This window comes from Sminthopsis crassicaudata, chromosome 5 (assembly GCF_048593235.1).
Source record: "Sminthopsis crassicaudata isolate SCR6 chromosome 5, ASM4859323v1, whole genome shotgun sequence".
Lineage (NCBI taxonomy): Eukaryota > Metazoa > Chordata > Mammalia > Dasyuromorphia > Dasyuridae > Sminthopsis > Sminthopsis crassicaudata.
In genome coordinates, this window is record NC_133621.1 from 156,782,857 (window position 1) to 156,805,591 (window position 22,735).

At 31.8% G+C, this 22,735-nt stretch overlaps 1 protein-coding gene across 3 annotated transcripts in view; it reads right to left on the bottom strand.

The window, feature by feature from the left end:
- Positions 1-22,735, bottom strand: part of SEMA3D (semaphorin 3D) — a 232,191-nt gene that overhangs the window by 107,271 nt on the left and 102,185 nt on the right. For all 3 annotated transcript variants that reach the window (XM_074268536.1, XM_074268537.1, XM_074268538.1), the window contains one exon: positions 13,287-13,447. In XM_074268536.1, the coding sequence (XP_074124637.1) occupies positions 13,287-13,447 (161 nt within the window). The remainder of the gene's footprint in view (positions 1-13,286; positions 13,448-22,735) is intronic.

Genomic DNA, 22,735 nt, shown 5'->3' on the forward strand with positions numbered 1-22,735 from the left:
ATAGTAATTCGTCTTGAAATAAGAAAAATAATACATAGCTATAAGTAATGTCAGCGTTCTAAGAAGTATTTTAATTACAATGAGCAGATGGGACTCACATCACCACTTTAACTGTGAATCAGTCCCATTTAAGGATTCCATTGCTTTACCTCTGTGACTATTGGAAAGCATGTGTTTGGCATTTATGTGAACAAATTAATCACTGTGAAACAAAACAGTAAGCTGAACCTTGAAAGTTAATTTATAATGATGTCCAAATGGTTTCAGTTTTCTTAATTTCAAGCAACTGGGAATTAAAAGAGTGGTTATTATCATTTTATAATGGCTTTATACATACTGTGCAGAATATAGTCATTTCTCATGTTGTATTCCCAGAAAAGGAGAAATTGAAAGGTTAAATAATTAGAAATAAATTTGTACCTCATATTGCAAAGAAAGTCAGAAAGTCACTAATTATAAATGAATTTTTGCTTATAATCCACATGTAAAGTTCAATTACAAAGTATCCATAGAGCTAAACAACAAAATCAAAGGCCATCTTATGTTTCAGAATTCTTTTTGGATAAGAAAAATAACAAAGACCGTTTTATAATGAGTTGGGAGTCAAAGAAAAACAGCAATAATAACAAAAAAAAAAATTTACTCCTAAAAATTATCTCAGGGATTTGAGACTTTTAACATCGTTCCTTTTTTCTATCAATAAGATACAATATCTTGATTTTAGGTTGATTATTTAAATAAGTAATTTCATAAATTGAAGATTATCAGAAAATTCTGCCAATATTTTGGATTCCCACTGTGTAGTAAATTATTTGGGACCTTAGTAATTACTCATCTGCATATATTTATTTATTTATTTAAATACCAATTACCTTTGGCAAAATTCAAATAAATTATCTTTATGGTTTCAAGGATATTATTTATGCATTATATCTCTGAGTTTCAATATAAAATTTTAAAATGATTTTGAACTGTTTTAGCTAAACAGAATTAAAAAGCATTTTTTTTAATAAATGAGGTACCTAATATTTTGTTTTAATAAGGTGATATATACCTTAATTTGAGAGTAACTCATAAAAATAGAGAACTTATCTTAGAATATAAATTTGAAGTATTTGGTTTCACCTTAAGACAAAATACTATGGATACTGTTCACAAAAGGGTTCTTTCCTGCAGCAAATTTAACTTGTCACTTCTCTGAAAGGAAATTGCATTTCTACAATGGAATACGATACATTTTCTATATAAAAGGACATTTTGAAGAAGCTAAAAAAATACCATAAAGTAGCATATGTAATAAAAATATCTTGGTTGAAATTAATGTTATGCCTATCAGAGATGTATAATAGGTTTCAGATATAGGGAGAACTCTGGTCTTGAAATTTTTGAATGCTTAATCTAGCTTTGACACTTCTAGCTTGTGGGAAATTATATATATAATTTTTATTTGATTTCCTCATCAAAAATCACTATTACTCAAGGAGTACAAGAGCTTTCAAAATATAAGCATGAAAAAAATTGAAAACTGATGATCTTTAAAATGATTAAATTATTATGCCTATTAAATGTTGATTCCATTACTCTCTAGTTATAGCTCTGGCTGGATTATAACCTTTAACATCTATCTTGCTACATTAATCCACAGTGTCTTTAAAAATTCATCTCATCTCTGTAGCACCACAGATCTGCATCATTTGTTAGTACTTAATTGCATCATAGGAAAAGTGATTAATAAAATAAAGTTATTTGCAAATCATTTTTTTCTAAATTAGAGCCTCTCTTTTATTAAATTGAAAAGTGTTTAGGGACAGTAGAAGACTGATCATTTTCAGCAGTTGGTTTAGGAAAAAAATGCATTCTTTCAAAGAGTTTCATTAGAATAATTTTTTTTTTCGCCAGATCATTCTGTAAAAGAGTACTGCATTCAAAAAAAAAAATGACCAGGTTGAAATAAGCACCATTGGTTAAGTATTATTCCAACTGAGCAATCTAGACACCTTTTTAAATAACTAATGAATCACAGTATTTATCATAGATCATGGAATGAGAAAGAACCTTAGAATTTTTTATTTTTCTCTTTCACTTTACAAATGAGGAAACTGAGACCCCAAAGAGACTAGGAGACTTTACCACTTTGCTACTACTAATAGATAACCAATGACAGATCTGGGAATTAAATCCAAATATTCTAGGAACAAAATCAGCCCTCTTTCTCCTGTATCATGATATATCTACATTTTAATGGACAAAACAGGTCTCTTGGTGAAATATCATATCGCATGTCATGGCATCATAAATTGAAAAGAGCTGGCCTATAAACTGGAACTAGTCAGTTGGAAAATAAGCTTCCTCCCTTCCTTCCTGATTTCCTTCCCTTTCTCTCTTTCTCCCTTCTTCCCCCCTCCCTCTTTTTCTCTCCCCTTCTTTTGCTTCCTTCCTTCCCTCCTTCTTTTTCTCCCTTCCCTCTGTCCACATAGCATATTGTACTCTTAGCTAGACATTCTTAAAAGCCTTTTTTTTTTTTCCTTTCCTTTTGGATCTCTGAATCCTCACATAAGATATCTGGGGATTCAGTAGATAGATTTATTTCTTAAGCATGATGTCTTAAACCAAAATAACTCTGATTCTCATTGATTGGGCATCTATAGGTCCCAGACCAAGTTCCATTTGCTCATCAGTTAGGTCCTGATTGACTGTAAATAGCAATCATTTCTTCACTTCTCCCTTGACTGGGGAGGGTCTTCTCCTTCCAAAAATATTTATTTATTTATTTTTAAGCCAAGTGAAAGAGGAGATTCTTTACTTTAGTTATTACCTATCCTTAATCATTGAATGAGTGCAGCTTCAGAGACCTGTTGAAGATCTTAGCTTAAAAAAGTCAGTATTCTCTATTTCACTCAGGCCCATCTCCATTTGCCTTGATCTGCATCTGGCCACTGGATCCAGATGGCTCTGGAGGGGACTTTGTACAGCCTTCCCTCATTTAAATCCATTCACTTGCATGTCATGAACAACATCTCACTGATGTCATGGCCCTCTTCTAGAAGAACAAACAACAATATCCTATCAGATAATGGAAAACTTCCTTCTCTTGATGAGGAGCAACCATTGATATGGGTTGAGAGAGCAATTCCTGGTTCATAAAGTTCAAGGCACATATGAGGAAATCAAAATAACATTCTCTTTGCTAAAAGAGACTTTTATCACAAGAAAAGTTCATGGTTGATTTTGTGGCATGTTTTGGAGGGGATGGATCTTTAATAGAAAATCAGAGGGAGGAGGGGGAAAAAGGCAGCATGATTACATGGATTGTGAGAAGCTGAGTGTCTTTAAACTAACAAGACAGTCTGAGTCCTCATCAAGATCATCCTAGATATGCTAACAAGGTAATCTAGAAACCTTTTTTTATGCAATTATGGTTGATAGAGTTTGCTCAGTGACTATCTTTACTACAGTAATAAGACAGTCTAGGAAAACTGAACTTTTTGTTGATGATGGTTGATAAAAGCAGGGTGGGCTCCTTTTAGCAATTCCTGATAAGGGAACTGAATATGTGAATTTTTGAGTTTACATCATTCCCATTCTGTACTTTGTTTCATTCTTAACGTTTTATTGGTATGAACTTGCAGTGTGAAAATTTCCCATGAACAACTGCTCTATAATCTGTTGTCTTAAAAGAGTTACTTAAGGTACGTAAAAGGAAGGTGAAGTATAAGACCCAGGATTTGAATCCAGGTATTATTGATTCCAAGATTAAAGCTTTTGATTATATAATTCCAGATAAGTCACATAACAAGTAACCCCCAACAACTTATCTAAGACTCTATATAGCCTAGGTATCAATCTGCATGATTAGAATGAGTTTCCCTTACAAAGAATTTCTCATTCAAGTGAAATTATAAATCTTTTTCCCATGTTCCCTGACTCTTGAAAAAAAATTTTTAGGAGAATGTGTGAGAAAAAAATGACAAATTAGCTTTATTTTAATAGTTCAGTACATTTTATTTATCTATCTTTAGTTAGTTTTCATAAGATTCATTTAAGATTAGTTTTCATAAGATAAGATTTTGAAAAAAATGTAAAAAGCATAAGTCCAAGTCAATTTAAAGGCCTTACCTGACCACATCCCAAGCCAAATCTATGATACACTAAGACAAGATATTTTCATAACAAATGTAAATTCTTAATAATTAATAAGATAGTCTTTAAAAGGCTAAGGCTTTAAAAATATCCTTTAAAACACAAATATTTCAGAAAGAATAATTTTAGAAGAGATTTCTTTTGATATTTAAATGATGGGCTTTAGTAAACTTTTTGGTACAGCTAAGTACTCAACAAGAATTGCTTTGACTCATCAAATGTTCTTTTCAGGAATGTTTATCAATCAAAACTGAGACATTAAAATAACAGAGTAAGGGTTAAGAAAATCCCATATATTCCAGAACAAACTGAATCTGTTTTATTATTAAAATATTCAAGCATTTGGGAAAAGGATCAAGTGACTTGTTTAAAATGACAACACTATTAAAATGGCTGTATTTTTAAGTGTACTATGTAAAGAACAAGAAAATACTATCATTTAAATGGTTAAGTCAGCTACTTGAACTTAACTTTTTTTCAGGATAATAAAAGGATAACTCTTCCCTAAGAAGAAAAAACAAAATGAAAAAATAAACTACATCCCCTCAATCTGGCAAACTTCTTTTACCATTTAATTTTTTTTTTAATGATGGATAAAAATTAATCAGAAATAAATACTTTAATGTATTGATTTAGTCTATTAAGTCATTTCAGAACTGAAGTAAATTTCTAGCATATTTGATAAATTTCTTTAAGTTTTCTAAGTTTTAGAAAACCTTATTGAACTATGTAGTTCAACATGAAACAAGAATTCATGATTATATCTACCAGAGAATTCAGGCAAGAAAAAGAAATCAGAGAATGAGGAAAAACAAAACTTCTCAAATTAAGTTCCTTTATTTTGTGTCATTTTTATTTTTGTGCATAATCAAAACTTTTAACATACAGGATTTTTTTTTAATTTTTAAGACTTTAAATATGTAAATGTTAAGTTTCCTTTGAACTTTGACTTTCTGTTAGTTTGTGATTCTTATCTTGAAATCGACTTACATGATCATTTTAATGATCGGTTCATTAAGAAAAAGAAAAGTCATTAATTTTTGAGGAAACAAAGATCAGAAGGATGGCAAATGGCCTGGTCTCCATGATTATTAAAAGCAGTACTAGAATTTGATCTATAACAGAGAAAGTTGCCTGTATCAGACTTTTTGTTTTGTTTTGTTTGTTTTTGGTTTTGTTTAGTTCTTTACTCCATCACTAAACTTTGCAATCAATAGTGCTTTTAGATATTGCCTGGCCTAACTCGTTTATTTTACTAGTGAGAAAACTGAGACCCAGAAAAATTTAACCACCCATCTAAGAAATGGCAGAATAAGTAATTTGAAGCCCTAATGAGGGCAATTTATACTTCCTCTAATCTCTCTCTTACCCAGTAGGCGGCACTAGAACATTTATAATTCACAACTAGTAGAAGGAGGCTAAAATACCAACACAGATAATATAAAGTAAAATAAGTCAGTGGATATGTAGATGAATAATAAATACATGGATGGTCACGCTGCTACAAGTATGCCTCACTTTGGACAAATTTGAAATTCAGATTTCAACATAAAATTAATTGTGCAGTAAATGTTTATTTAACAGAATAATATACCATTATAAGAGTTTTGTAATATTTAACACTCTGAATAAGTTCAAAGTATAATTCACTTTACTGAAATGTAGATTGGTTTACACATTACATAGAACATGCTAATTACATAAATCAAGTAAAATATACTTTAAAACTAACTGAAAATCACTTTTGTTCTTTGATAAAAAAGATATCTTCCTTTTATAGAATGGAAGCTCCTTAAGGGCAGGTATTATATCCCTTGGTATTTGTATCCCCAAAATTTAGTGTATAGAGGGTGCTTAATAAATTATTGTTGATTGTAAATCTGACTGATTTAATTAGAATTTTGTATTTATTCCTCAAAATGTTAATAATTTTTTAAATAATTTTAATTTTAATACAAAAAGATAACAAAAATACCCTAGGATAGTTGTTACTTAGAATTTTTAACTTCCATATAAATATAAAGAAATGCTTAGAAAAGTAGATTTTAAAATATTTTAGTTCTACTTTTTAATTTTGGTTTATTTATTGAAGCAATGGATTTGATTACAGCTGTTGGAGATCAAATTCTAACACTACTTTTAATACTCATGCGACTTTGACCACTGAATGTCTCTGGGCAACAACAATTCCTCAATCTGAGAGGAATAGGTCATTTACCATATTTTTTCAATCTTTATTCTTCAAAGATTAATGATTTTGATGATGAGCAGAATAATTGATACCATCCTGACAAGTATGTGCTGATTCAGCAAATATGAGATTTTGATCTTCATTTTGATTATTGATCTTTTCCTAGATTGATTAGTCAAAAAGCAAATCATTACCAAAAAACAAAAGAAAACAAACAAACAAAAAAACCAAAAAACTCAACAACAACAACAACAAAAAAAACAAACAAATCATTTCTGGGAGTAAGAAGTGGAAGGTGGAAAAGGTAATAAGAATTAGCCAGAATCAGATTTTTTTAATGCCTCTTCAGTCCAAAGAGAATAAAGGTCACACTTTAGATGCTAGTACTTTCAACATGTGGTTTCCTCACACAGAGAAAGTCTGGAACTCTGCTGGAAAGGTACTGAGCCAAAGCAAACCACTCTGGGTCCAAACAGTGTACAAATACTATATCTTGGCACTTTCTACTGAAGAATACTTTTAACACTAGATTAGTTGCATAATTCCAAAAGACATATACCTACATCAATAAATGAAGTCACATGATCTCTGATCTAGAAAGAAATCATGTTACCCAAATTGTATACATAGACTTTCTAAGAATCCTGAATTACATATTTCAGAAATCTTCAATAACAATTTTTATTCTAGATATACAGGATAGACTTGGGCTATTAGACTATTTTACTGTGTACAACACATATACTTATACAGATACATGATTTCTAACATCTGTAGAATCCAATATTAGCACTGGAAGACTCACAGAAGAGTTTGAGATATTTCTAAAGTATTCAAACTATGAAGCTATTGGATTGGAATTTATTTTAAACAATGATCTCATCATAAACACAGACAAAATGAACTTTCTCTTACATTTCTTGAAAGCATAGCACAAGTCAAAAACAATGTTTTTAAAGGCCTGAAATAGTACAGAGAAATATAATTATATTCAGATTAAGATATATTCTAGAAAACATTTATACAATTACCCAAATAAAACATCTCATTAGCATCTAAAACTCAGAATGGTCTAAACTAAACTTTTTATGTTTCTGATACAACTATCTTTCCTCCTAATTTCCATTTCATGCCAACACCATCCTCCCAGTATTTCCAAGTCAAGACCTATCAACTTTGACCCTTTATTCTTTCTGACATACTACCTCTAAACAGTTGCCAGTTCCTGTCAATTCCTTGACACTGATAAATACCATCTCCTCTCTTTTCCACTCTCACTGCCACCAATTTATTTGAAGCTTTCATCTGCCATCTGTAGTGTTCAGTCTTAAGTCTTTCACTTTCCAGTTCAGCTTAATTAAAATTAGCTCCTGTTGTGTTCTAAAACAGGGACTACATTATTTTTAATTGTTGTCTCTCTGGTGCAAAGCATAGTACCTGGCACATAGGAGGCACTTAATGATGTGCTGACTGATTATAGATGAATTGATTCTCAATACTAGGGATATAAAGATAATTATAATACTGACACTGTCTTATGGAACTCTCACCAATTTATCCTTTACACAAAGAATCCTTTAGTTAATCAATAATTGTTTAAGTGATTGCATCACTTTCCCACTCAAAAACCTTTTAGTATTTCCTTACTGCCTGTAGGGCAAAATATGAAGTCCTCAGCTTAATATTCAAAATCCTATATTTTGGTCCCAATTTACTTTTCCAATTTTTCCACATTATTTTTCATCATGTACTACACTGCTAAGCACTCCACAGTCTTATCTGGGGCTCTTCTCTCCCCATACAACACATCTTACAAATCATTTAACAACGCTGTGCCTCAATTTCGTCATTTGTTAGACCGAGATAAGATTATATATACCAAAGCTTCTTAAATTGTGGGTTGTAACTCGTGAATGTGGGTGTGCAAAAAAAAATAGGCAATAGTAAAATATTTCTGAACTCAATTAACAAAAATTAATTAAGAAACAAATCATAATGAATCTGAGAAGTTTCTTTCAGTGATTGCTCATGTTATATAGAGTGATTTCATTGAAGCCTTGATTCTGAATACACAACATGCATGCTTTCCACTATTGCATGCATGAACTTTGACAAAAAACCTCTCGTCTAAGATTTGAGATGGAAGTCATATAAACATTTCTCAAGTGAAAAGGTATTTTGAGAGGGAAAAGTTTAAGAAGCCCCGATATATATTATCTATAGAACTTCACAGAATATACTAGAAAAGTAGCTTATAAACCATAAAGTGCTTTATCTAATAAATGTCAATTATGATTTTTGAATTTTTCCTTCAAGTCACAGTTTAGATGACAATAAAAACCTTTTATGATCCTGTTTTCTAGAAATGATACTTCCCCCATATCCTCTCCCCCTTGAATTCTTTATCACTGCTTGAAATGTCCCATGCAATTATCATAGTATAATTTGTATAATAGTTATTTCTCTGTGTGTATATTTGTGGATATATACATATACATATACATATATGTAAATATATATATACATATGCATATACCCATGTCTATGTGTATACCCAAAAATGATTATAAGGTTCTTCAAAACAGAGACAGAGATACTTTTTATTTTTGTATTCAGTATATTTAGTATATGCTAAATAGAACTTTGCTTATTTGAATAAAATAGAAACTCTGAAAGTAGGACTAATCTAAGGAAAAGTATTAGCTGTTGCTCTTTACTCCTTTGACGAGGCCACTTTTTCAATTGTCTCTATTTTTTGCTCCTTGAGTAGGAGCTATCATCTATTCCTGATTTTCAGCTCATACTTGCTATTGTATTAACAGTAAATTAAAGTGGTATTTGGGTATCACTTGATTTTTCAACACTCAGGATATATTATTCAATTGATAAAGGGAGAAAGATATTAGCAAAGAAATGGAAACTATCAATTGTTAAGTGAAAAAAAAAATTATCCAAATCACAAATAATTAGAAAAATGTAAATTAGAAAGAACTTTGAGGTTCTGCCGCACATCCATCAGATGGGCAAATCTGACAAGAAGAAAAATAAATATCGGAAAGACTTTTGGAAAAAAGGGATAGTAACTATCTTTACTAAGCTAAAAATTAGTACACTCATATTTAGAAATCAGCTCTATCTCCCAAATTAGTAAACTGTATGTCTTTTGATCACAAAGTAACATTGTGAGGTCTAAACCTTAAAAAGAGATCACAGAAAGTAAAAAAAAACAAAAAAAAAAACAATATTTACAAAGACATGGCAGGTTTTTCTGTTGGTTTTGTTGTTGTTTTGGGGAGCGATAGCAAAGAACTCAAAATTAAGAAGTGTCCAATATTTGAGAAATCATTGAACATATCAATGCTAGATGAATATAATAGAACATTACTTTGCCATAAGAAATGATGGGAAAAATTATTTCAGAGAAACCTGGAAAGATTTGGATGAACTGAGTAAAGTGAATGGAACCAGAAAAACAAAACATAGAATAACATTGTTATGCAAACAACTTTAAAAGATTTAGAAACTCAGGACTCAAGATAAAATATACTTCTCTCATCTTAGAAAGAAGTAGCAGATTCAGAGGAGAGATAAAGACATTATTTTAGACATGGCCAAACCAGGAACTTATTTTGCTTCACAAATGCTTTTAGAAGACTTTTTTTCTTCTCAAATTTAGGAGTAGAGGTAGTCAAGGATAAGAAAAAAATTCATGTTAATTGGGAATTAAAAAAAACAAACAACACTATTAAAGACATTTCATGTTCAGGTGCTCTCAAAGTAGAAATAATGTTCTTTAGAGTGTGCAGTGAGCTGTGACTCCAAAGATCTGTTTGATCAGGAAACTGAATTTGGGAAGATAGATCAAATCCCACTTTCATAAGGATGAACTTCCAATAGCCCTCGGTCTAATCTGGGGACAAGTACCTATTAGGCCAACTAAAATCTAAGCAATACCTCCCATACAAAAACAGTTGATTGGAGAAATCCTCCTCTATGCCCTTAACATAGCTACTTTCTAATCTTCCATATACTCTTAAATGGCTAAGGTAGGGATCTCTTAAAGGGTATGCTTGATGATCTAATGTAATGACTAAGCCTTGCCCCCACACTTCATTCTCATTTTGACAAAGTAAAGCAATTGTTATTAGTTGGGTTCTGACATGCACAGCTAATCTCATCATATTATATTGCTTCACTCACTCTTTTCCAAACTTCCTATTAATATTGAGGCTTCTAATAGTTTTCTAGTCTCCTAGGTTCACAACCTCATTGTCATTTAGTCTCTTCAATTTCTCATATAATCAACAACAAAATTTTGTCATTTTTATATCTAAAACATCTCTCATATCTCTATTCACTCAGCCTAGCTAAAGTATTATCACATCTTATTTTGGCTATTGAAATAGCCTCTTAATTTGTCTATTCTGCCTCAAATTTCTCTCTGCTGTCATCAATTTTCCACAGAGCTAGCAAAGCAATTTTCCTAAGGCACCGAGTCACTCTCCTACTCAAGTAATTATTTATTGACTCTATATCATCTCATTTTTGTTTAGTCTAAATTTGTAATATACATAATAATTGCTAGAGATATGTAATCAATAACAAATATACATATATGTTGGGTGCATTCTCTAAAGTTTTTTTTTAAATTTTTTTTAAACTGATAAGGTACATAATCAAAATTGGCAAACTTAATGTGATTTCTGAAAGATAGAAAAAGTTGTTAATACCCAAAAGAATGAAATTACAAAAGTAGGATGACACAGAAACAAGACCCTATTGAGGACATTTAAAATAACCAAGGTTTGTATACAGGCAGACCCCTATTCTGTAGATTTGTGAAGTTGGCCCTATGTTGCTTTCAAAGGAATTTCTAAAGCAATTATTGACAACATTTTGGTCCACATTAATGGACTCACCATATCTTTTGTTTTTTCAATATCCCAAAAGCAAATTCATATAGAACAAAGACTGATCAGATAGGAACTTTAGAGAATCACCATATTAACAAATACAGTGGAATGAATAATAATCATCAGATTTTCTTTGGATTGTCTCTACTCATCTCCTCCAATTCTAGGGGGTTTTTTTGAGGAGGAAAGAGTTCCAAACATAGAAAAACTTAAATTGGTATAAAAAAGAAAGAAAACTAATTTCCATGAAAACTCTAAATTTAAACTCAGAGAGAGATGCATAAAAGGTGGTATAGCCGAATGAATAGAAAACCAGTCTTGGGATTGTAAAGACTCAATTCAAATCCATCTTCTGATAGATACTGACTGATCAATAACTGGACAAATCACTTATCCATACAGTATTCCAGGCAAATCTCTCAGACTAGGAAGAGTAAATGTGTTATAAATTAACTATATCATCTTTAATCTAGGTCCACTGTCCTTGGTTTTATGACAATAATGGTACCTCAAGATTGAGCTAATAGGGAGAAGTGGCTTATATTTATTTTGTTGTGAATTAGCCAAAGCAAGGGCTGCTTCAGATAAGCAAACACTATTATTTTTCTTCTCCAAATTTAGCTAAAATTTAGGTGGAGTTTCACAAAATTAATTTATCTGGAAAAAATTCTTTAGGCAAAATTCACCCCATCAATAAACTTGAAGCTTCTTCACTGTTAGGATTTGCCTTGACATTTCAAAAAAAACTTTACTCCAACGTGAGACATTAGATTATTTCTTAGTGGAGACAAACAAATCAACACAATTCAATACAATGGAACTTGCCATGGATAGAGTGAATTTTACTATTTAAGAAGTGTTCAACTTTAGGCTACCCTACCCACAACCTCCATTTAGAAGAGCAGTTTTTAATCTTTTGTCCAGAGATCCCTTGGAATCTTTAATATTTTGAAAAATGCTTTTCCATTTAATTAGTTTCAGTTGCAATCCTATATTTTGTTTTATGCACTTAAAACCATTATTCTGAATAGAGCTTCATCAGAATGCCAAAGAAATTTGTTAAGAGGCCATGATTTGGATGGATTTTCATAAAAATCAACTGCAAATAATAAACTATTGATTTAATAAAAAATTTTGTCAAATAATATTGAAGCATCTTTCATTTTAAATATTAACTAATTCATAGGTGAAATGTAGTTATAAACGGTTTGTTAAAATGTGAGTTCTTTGAGGAAAGTAATGGTGTTTTTGCTTTTATCTGTATTCATAATGCTTATTACATAATAAGTATTTAAATGCTTTTTGACCAATAAATGTACTAAAACTTTTTGGAAAAGTGTTATTATGCTTAACAAATGTTTGCTAACCTCATTAAATGCACTAAAAATATTTGGCAGGCATCTTATTGTGTTAAATGGAAGGATTTAAAATGAGTTTTAGATTTGTTTTCCTCAGAAGAACTACTTATCAATTGTCTTTTTTTCTCTAAGTTTCCATTGAAATTTATTTTTATTGCCTAACTATACATCAGATGATAATAGTGAGAAAAATGATTGCTAAGTAATCTGGATAAAATTAACCAAAAAGTTATCCTCATATTAAAGTTTTAATACTGAAAATTTAAAAAAATAAAGTTCATATAGCTGAATTGAGAATTGAAATTATAATGAAAATCAGTTCCAAAGAGGAAAGATAATTTCAATATTATCATGAGAATTCTATCATTCATTAAAACCAAAAACTGGGATTCCATTATATAGCCTTGAATATACTGCACAACTTATTTAAAGCATAAATACATCCAGAAAAATAATTTGACTTAGGTTTCTTCCATGCTAATAGAAGGTCAAAAATGTAGGCTTCAACTTATAAAATCTAAACACTATAACAGTGAGAGGTCAGATTATTAAGTTCCTTTAAAACAAAGGATCTATTGCATTTGACATTGAGCATACTTAGTCACTAAGAAACTGGAGGAAGAAAGTAGTTGAAAATAAAGCTTTTTTTTTTTTTCCCAGTGAACTGTATTTAAATAAACTGACCTTCTTAAAATTTTTGTTTAAATCAACCAAGTTGAGCAGGAAGATGTGATCCTTTGCTCCAAGCAGCAGCCTGCCCCTCTCCTCATCTAACAGCAGGGTTTGGAAATCCAGTCCTTCTGATGAACCCAAGAAGGGAATGCAGCTGTTTGAAAGCAGCAAGTCTGTAGGAAAATGAAAAACCAGAAAAATTATTTTCAAGTCAAAATGTTTATTTAAGACTCACTATATACTTTGTAAATATATGCACACAGCAGGAAAGTTTCAGTTTAGATAGCTGCAACTTATAATTTGTTGTTTTTTGTTTGTGTATATTATTAGTATAATTAATCTGAACCAAATTTAGATTAATAGCATTTCATGTCTGCATTTCATAAAAAAAAAAAAAATAGAGAAATCCTACTGATTAAGGGGGGGTTAAGGGAAAGAAGATTATAAGTCCTAAATAATTGCCTATTGTGAACTACCCTGAATATTTTTTTAAATCCCTTATAAAACATTTGACTATGAGCAAAGTCTTCAATATATTAAAAGAAAGTATTGGTAAAGGAGAAAACATTGTATAATGGAACAAATATTGGATATATGAAGCAGAAGTCTTAGATATGGACAACTCCATCCAGACCTAGACCTAAATAATTATTGTCAAAGCTTAGATGAAAACTTAGATGTCCTGATGCTCACAGCACTGCTCTGATATCCACACTAGTCTTCAATTGATTTCCTTTGTGAAATAGGCATCACTCCTAACTTTGGGGCCAGTTCAAGAAAAATAAAGCATTTAAAAACATTGGCCCCAAATTGCTTTCCCCAAACTTTGTATTATCTGCAATACCTATTTTCGAGAAAAAATTATGATTGTCAACCATATTTTTGTAGCTTAATTCAATGTTATACCTCTGTTAATCAATGAGATAAATTGTGTTTGTGATACTCCCTTCAAGATGGCAGTAAAAAAAAAAAAATCAAGTAGACATACATCTCCAAAAAATAGGTGACTTCATTTCTGCTTTTTAAAAGTAGTGTATATTCAGCCTTAATTTCACACACACATAGATGGTTATTAATCACAACATTGCATTTAGAGCCAAGGTACCAACCTAAGCTCTGATCTTTATACTCTTCTAGCTGTGGACAAGTCATTACTTCTTTGATTCTCAGTTTGCTAATCTGTAACACCTGTAACATATTTTACTGGACTAGTCATAAGCTAAAAAGTACTCTGCTAAACTTAAAATCTATATCAATGTGGATTATTGTTAACATTTCTGAGTGCTCATTTTCATTTTCATTATTTTATAAAGATTAAAATGTTATTTTCTTTAAATATCAAATTTAGTCATTAAAATAGATTTCTAAATGTGTGTGGAAGGATCTGTATTTATACTGGAATGTCTGGCTTTTATGGAATGAAAAGGATTAGTTCATAGTTTGGACAAACTATGAGAGCACATATCTTGATGAAGATGTGATACTATCTGAAGCCTCTAGTGGTTGTGATGTCACAAACCTCAGAGGACTGACTGAGATTTATGGAACATATTTTATGTGCATTGGATAGAAGTTTGCATAATATATACTCTGCACTAATTATTTTTCTATGAAACTAAATACAACGTTGTAATAGCTTGTCAGCCCATAGCACTACTGGTGTTATGTTTCCCAGAAGTTACAAAAGTTGAGAACTTGTCTTTACATGGGCAAACATCCAACTAATTTTCCATAATGGCCCTAAGGTGGAGGCAAATAGGGAAGAATGGAAGAAAGAGGATGAATGGGAAGAACAAAATCTGGGGCAGTAATCAAAGAATGTTCTTTTCACATTGCGCCTTCTTCAGCCAGGCAATCATGTAGCCTGGAATTTCTTGATAATTATCCAACCAATAAGTAAGAAATGGGAAAACTGGAAGTATATGAAATAATTCCATAGAGGGTCTTGCAATCTAACTAGAGAAAACTATGCTATGAGCCAAGTTTTGTTTCAAATGTCAATGCATGGCCTTTAAAATGAAATGTGGATTAAAAAAAAAACAAAACATACATACTAAATTAGAGGTAAAGAAAAACTATGTAAAAGGAAATAACGATTTTTGGTGTTATACCATAAATGTGGAGATTTGTTTTCACCTCTGTATTTCCTAATACAATAAAATTCATTTTTTTCTCTTTACTAAAATGGAAGGAAGGACCAGGAAAGGAGAAAAATATAATATTTGCCAAAAAAGGGGACTTTAACACCTGCTTTAATATTTGCTCACCCTGAATTGTTGTTCTTAGTTTCCAAACAAATTTGGGAAAATCAATTACAAAACTGACAGCTAACCTGAAGTATTGTTATTCAAGAATGATTAAATGATGCCTTGTAACAATGTCACTAGTTTAAAAAAATAAAAAGGTATGCTTCATCAAATCATTAGCCAAACTAAATAATGAGTCTTGGACAGTACATATGGAAATTTCCTAGTCTGAAGTATGGATTATTTTGAAGACAGCTTTGGGAGAGATTTGAACAGGTTCCCTCATTCCTAAATAGGTTATCTTTCTTGAAATTTTGCCAAGCAAAGCAAAGTAATCTCTTTTTACCAGCATATCTTCTATTAAAGAGCAATAGAAAATTGTTAAGTTATTAAAGAAACATTTTAGCACCAAAGATTACTCTACCAAGGTAACCTAGAGCCACAAATAAAACTGGGTAACCCACGCAAATGAAAAGTTAACAACTGCCAACTTAACTAGAAGGCTCCTAAAAAGGAGTTTCTCTTCCCAGATCTGCTCTGGCACTGAGCCATATCTTGTCAACCTTTTGGGCAAAGAGTGTGTTTTCACAAGGGGGAAAAGGATGTATGATTTAGGTGGAAGACAAAAGAGCTTCCCATGAGAGTAGTTCATTGGGAGAAATGAACTCAAGAAAGGGCTGAAGTTCAATAGTACTAGGTCCTTCCCAAGATACTTTAAACATTCCCTCTTTATCTTAAGTACAGTCTATTGCTTTGACCTCATTCCCCATCATCACCTAGTTCTTGCTCTTTTCTTTAACAACCTATTCTCTGCCAACTATTTTTTTGCCTGCAAAATCTGTTATGACCTCAACACCTGTCTCATTTTTTATCAGTTCTGCCATTTTTCTTAGATGAACTGTTTAGACCAGACTAGTGACTCCACTTGTATGGGAAAGTCCCTACAATCTACCTATTTCATAATTTATATATTTGCAAGGTGTAAGTGTTGGAGGGAAAATTTAATTCTAAATCTTGACTCTAACTCTAACACTCTATCTATTATGCCAAACTGAAACCTGAACAGAATATTTCTAGAATTAGACTATAATTGAGGTCAAAACTTGAGTATATCTGAAATGGATAATAACATAGGACTTTAAAGGATTATAAATCTGCATAATTATTATGTCTCCTAATTTAATAAATAAAAAAAATTAGAAAGAAAGATTTCATTGCAAAGCCAAGCATTATGTGGGAAGTTGAAGGGCAGAAGAAATGATACACAAGGATGAAACCAAATTGTACTGAAAATCTCTAGCCAAATAATTTTTTTTTCTGTAGAAAAGATCACTTAATCCAAGCCTATAATGTTATAAATGAGAAAACTAAGGTCCCCAGAAATGAGGAGATTTTTCTCAAGTCACACAATCAGTTACTTCTTTCTTTTCTTTATAGAGTTTAGAGATCTGGCCTACAATCAAGAATTCAGAACGATCTCTTCCAACTAGAATGTCAATGGAATCACCACTCTTAATCAAAATATTCTTTGTATTTATAAAGGCAAATAACCAATACTTTTAAAAAATAGCATCAATATATAAGGTATATGTGATAAATATATAAAAATATAAAAAGGAAAAAAGATAATAAATTTAGAATTAGCAAAGCCCTTTCACCTCATCTAGTCAAATTGAGAGAATTTAAGTGACTTGCCCAGTCATATGGATAATACTAAGATATTAACCTAGATCTGACTCTCAAGTCCAAGATATTTTTTTTCTACAACATACTCCCTTTTACATAGAAAAGCAAATTGTAAACACAAAAAAGCAGGGATTTTTAGATACCTTATCCAATGTTTCATTTTACAGAGGAGGAAATCAAGACTTAATTAAGTGAAATGACTTTCCCATGAGCATCTAATGGAATTCTAAATATCCAACATATAACACAATGATCATATATAAATTATCAGAGATATTTAGCAAAAACTTTTAGGTCTAACTGCCTAGCCACCACTACTGTTATATAAATAGCTGGTCCCAATTATTATGTTAACATGTATAGCTCATTTAAATAATCACAAAATGTTCATATGACCTATGCACACTTGGATTTTCCTCATATCTCTTACACATAGATTTCAGATGAAGAGATAGCATGCTTCAATGAATTTGGAGTTGAGACTAAGGTTTAAATGACACAATCTGTGTGACCAATATGTGAGACCTCTTTTAGTCTCAATTTTCTTAATCTGGTAAATGGGGATAATAATACTAATACGATTTAACTCCATAAAGATTATTATGAGGAAAAACTTTGTATGTTGTAGAATGAGAGCTCATTTGTCAAAAAAAAAAAAAAAGTTGAATTACCTAAAAAAAAATCTAGTTCTTTAATACTGAGATGATTTTTGCATTTCAGCATACTAAAAGAGGCAATGTGACTAAGACAAAATCAAAAGCAATAAAAAAATTTCCGTAGATAGAAGTTTCCTATATTTTATTATCACTTTTTATTTTGATTTCCACTTAAAAAGAATGTTCTCTGGACCAAATCCCATTTGCTGCCTAGTGAACTATCACCTAATGCCAATTTTCTTTAGAGAACAATTCTCTCTGATGATCTAGTCACTTCCTCTCTCACAGGAAAGGAATGAATAGTAACAGAAAGTCTAGAAAATGGAGACACCAGCCATATATATTCCTTCAAGGGAAATTTCTCAATGTCTTTGATGGATAATGTCTTTCCCATTAATGAGGTTTAGGTTTTGGGATTCCCTTTAGTAGGGAACCAAATGATGAGGTCTAGATTTAGGGAACCAAAATGAGATTAGGGTTTCTGGTGGTCAGGGAGTTAAATGATAAGGTCTAGAGGCAGATTCGGGGTTCAGGGAACCAAATGGAGAGGATTGGCTCCCCTGCATCCTTCTTGGGATTCAGTGCAAGGATAGGGAGTTTTGGGGAACTCCCTTTTGGTGGCACAGAGATTCTCTGTAAAGGAATTTAGAGACCTGAAAACCTAGATTGATAAAAGGTTTATTATAGGGATTGGTAAGTAAGGTTAGAAATCCTAACAGAGAGACATAAGGTCTCTTTAGGGAAATAGGTGAGGGTAAGAGAGGATAACACACTGGAAGAGAATATTATTCCAGCAGGCAGAGGTTTCCTTGGCAGAGCATGGCATAGCCTAGCATGGCATAGGATGGCATGTTTATAACCTCTGCAAAGAGAGGATTTTAGATTGGCTCTTTTATAATAGGAGCTTTGGCTACAAGCTGAAGAGGGCTAGTGGGTGGTGTCCCAAGTTGGCTCTTCTACTAGCTGGGTTTCAGCTTGAGCTGGAATTTGAATAGAATGAGTTTCTTCAATAGAGTTGGAATTCTTTTGCTAGATAATAGATTGAAACCTTCCCTCACTGAGGTTAAGTTGAAGATTTTCTCCTTCAAGGAGTTTTAGAGTTTCAGGGTCCCTTCTTTACCATTACTACTCTCTGCATGGTGGGATGCCCAATTCAAATATCTAGTAACTAGTAGAACTTAGATTTAGGACAATTTATATGCTCAACTAGTAGAATTGAGATTTAACTCTGTCTTCTAATTCTATGTCCACACTGAGAAAAGCAATCTCAAAGAGCAACTCAAATAGACTCAAAACTCAGAGAAATGATTTTTTAAATCTATTTGAATGCCTCCATGAAAAGCTTTACTTTGCCATGCATAGTCTTCAGGGTTCATCCTTTCAAAACTTTTCCCAGGTTCCTAAACCCTTCACTATGACTATGTAGTACTTCACTATGTAGAAGGGAGAACTTTTTAAATGGACTCCAAAAGCAGATCTGGAATCCCGATTTCTAGTCCAAAGAATGGACTTCTGCCCTGACCCTAGGAAGCTGAATTCTTTGATCCACAAATGAGTTATATCCTATCTAAGTTTAGAAGATTCAGTTTGAAACCCAGAATCCTTCATGTTAATGTTAAGTTCAAAAACTCACAGAAGAGACATCATCATCACTGTCACAACTACCACCACCAACAAAATTCTCCTCCTGTTCTTTGTAATCCTTCTCACTCTGCCTCTCTCTGTGTGTTTCTGTCTAGTCATCTGTCTGTCTGTCTCCCTGTCTTTCTCTCTCTCTCCCTCCTTTCTCTGTGTCTCCGGCTGTCTGTCTGTCCCTCCTTATTCTTTCTCTGTCTCTTTCTGTCTCTCCATCTGATTGTCTTCTTTCCCCTCTCCCTATTCTCTCTGTCTCTCTCAGTCTGTGTCTCCATCTGTCCATCTGTCTATCTGTCTCTCCCTTATTCCTTCTTTCCCTGTCTCTCCATCTCTTTCCTCATGAGATCATCTAGATTATATGTTCTACTATCTAATTCCTGAGGTGAAAGAGTAGCATGAATGATCCTCATTAAAATTACAAAGTAAATCACAGTTGTTTTTGAAGTCTACATCTGTCTCTATGCCCACTTTTCATCTCTTAGAACATGTCTTCTTCCTTCCACATGAGAAGAAATCCCTATTATAGCACATTTCACAACTTCACCCTCCTAAACTCTCCAGTCAAAAGTATGTAATCCTAGGATAGGAGTTCAGAGAAAAAGCTATATTTTTAGACTAGTTCAGATTAAGATTATCTATGGACTATGCTAAATGTTGGCATATGAATAACTAACAACCCTTCCCTGGCTCAGGTGCTCTTTCCTTTCCTTCACTCCCTTTTATTTCATTTGTTTTCCTGTTGTTTGAATTATAATGAGATCATTGAATGGGCTGTCTCTGCTTTTCTAAGCCTTCTTCCAGGATAAGATATGGACAGGGAATATTTGGACATATTTATGAGTAATATGTTCTCACACTGAGAAAGCTATCTCTTGTTTTACCCTCACCTGGGCACAGCCCATCTGACTAGAGATTTGATTCTGCAGAGTATCCTGATCTTTTCCCAAGCTCCTCACTAAATTCTGTTTTATGTATGAACAATTTTATAATTTATCATTTTTCACCTCATAATAATGTAAAATTTAAACAACCAAGATAATTTTCAGGGCTAAAATTAGATTTTTTTGCCCAATATTCTTATGACTATATTTCCAGATCAGAAAAATTATACTTTCTCTTGCTTCTCTTTTTCAGTTTTCTGTAGTTTGCTTGTTGATTGTTTGGTTAATTAGGTACAAGACAGAACATTATCCATAACAATAATAAAGCATTAGATATGACATAGGAATATATTTTAAGAAGCTGTATTATAAAATTTTTCCTCTTGCCAGTGCAAAATGGTAAATGGGATCATAGCAGTTTCACATTTTGACATTCACAGTTGACATTCCAGTCCACACCCATGATTTTAAATGATAGATGTTTCTACTGGCAACGTTTCAATGGGAGAAATTTTATATAACAAAGAATAAGTAACACTCGTGATTAAATGTTACAAGACTTCTTCCATTGTTATAGTCTCAAAGGCTTTAACAAAGGCCAGAGTAAGACCATAATAATATCATGGTGGAATAAAGTTTCTGTAAAGCACATGTGTTAATAAAGCAAAAGAATGTTAATGCTGATTTGACAAGTGTTTTATTAACTCTTCTCAAAGTTTATTTTTATACTGTCTTCTCCAATTAGAATGTGAACTTAAAAGCAGGGACGATTTTCCTTCTTCTGTTTGTATGCCCCTGTGCTCAACATACAATTAATGATTTAAAATGCTTTTTTATTCATTTATGAGTAGCACTGTTCTCTCCTGTCTCTTGCTCTTTCTGGTCCTCTTTAGTCTTCTTTATGGGGATATTCCAAATTTTCTGTGTGCATTTACTCTAGTCTTCTATTCTGGGTCCTCTCTTCTTTCTGTGTGCTCTTTTTAATATCATTAGTTTCTATCTGTTTAGTTATCAATTCTCTTCAGAAATTCAAGATCTAAATATCTAACCCCAATGTTTCCTCTGAATTCCATTCCTGCATCCCAGATTGTCTACTGGACATTTCTGTGGTATATCCAAAAAGTATCTGAAACTCAATATTTCTGAAAACAAAAATTAATTACTTTTCCTCTTAAAAATTAGGAAAACAATTTCTTTGTTTCTGTAGAAAGTAGTACTAATCTTCTAGTCATCCAGGTTTCCAACTTCAGAGTCACTTTAAAAAATAATAATATTTCATTTTTTCACAATTCCATGTTGAGACAATTTTCACATGTTTACAACTCCAACAATGCATCAGTATCCCAATTTTCTCACATTATTTCCAATACTTGTCATTTTTCTTTTTTGTCATAGTAGCCAATCTGATACTTTTTATCTACTTTATGTTTCATATGTATTTTTATATAGATACTGTTCCATATATATGTGGATATATATAGACTCATGCAAGTAAACACATACAGTTTACATATATATGTATATATATATATATATATATATATATATATATATATACACACACACATACATATACACATATATGGAACAATATGTTTTGGGGAGAGCAAGGAGTGTTTCTTTTTTTGGTCTTTGAATCCACAGGGCTTATAATAATGACTGGAATAACAGGTTCTTAATAAATGCTTAACTGGATGGGTGGATAGATGAGAAGGTATGCTATAGTAATTGTGTCTAGGCATATATAAGTATTAATGAATTATCAAGTAAATCATTCTTGTTTTAAACATTAAAGTAAAAGGATAACTGAATATTAAAGCTGAAAGAAATATTTATCCAGAGGGATTTTAGATTCTCAGAGTTGGAAGAGATCTTAAAATCACGCAGCACCATCTTATAATTTTATATGTGAAGAAACAAAGATTCAGAACAGAGAAAAAAACTTGTCACAATTCCAGTTTGTGACAATGCCAGACCTAGGACCCAGATCTAGTTTTAATATATTTAATACTATTATATTATGATGACTTGGTCAGTGAATGACATTGAAATCAGCAATTTAAGAGTATAATTTATTTTCCAAGATGGGCAAAGTTCCCTGTACTTTGACATTGAAGCTAATATTTTGGTAGAGAAAGTACCTCAGTATGCCTATTGTTTTCAGTTATTTACATTAGAATAAGTTAAAATTATGAGTGAAAAATGCCTAGCATGAATTTCATGTTCTGGCTATAATCCCAACCTCTTACCAATATTATAGGAATTTCTCTTGCAAGGGAATAGTTTTATTATCTCCCCTTAAGATAATCATTTGTATGCCCAGAATTAATTGAAAAACTGCCATTTTTCTCAGCTTA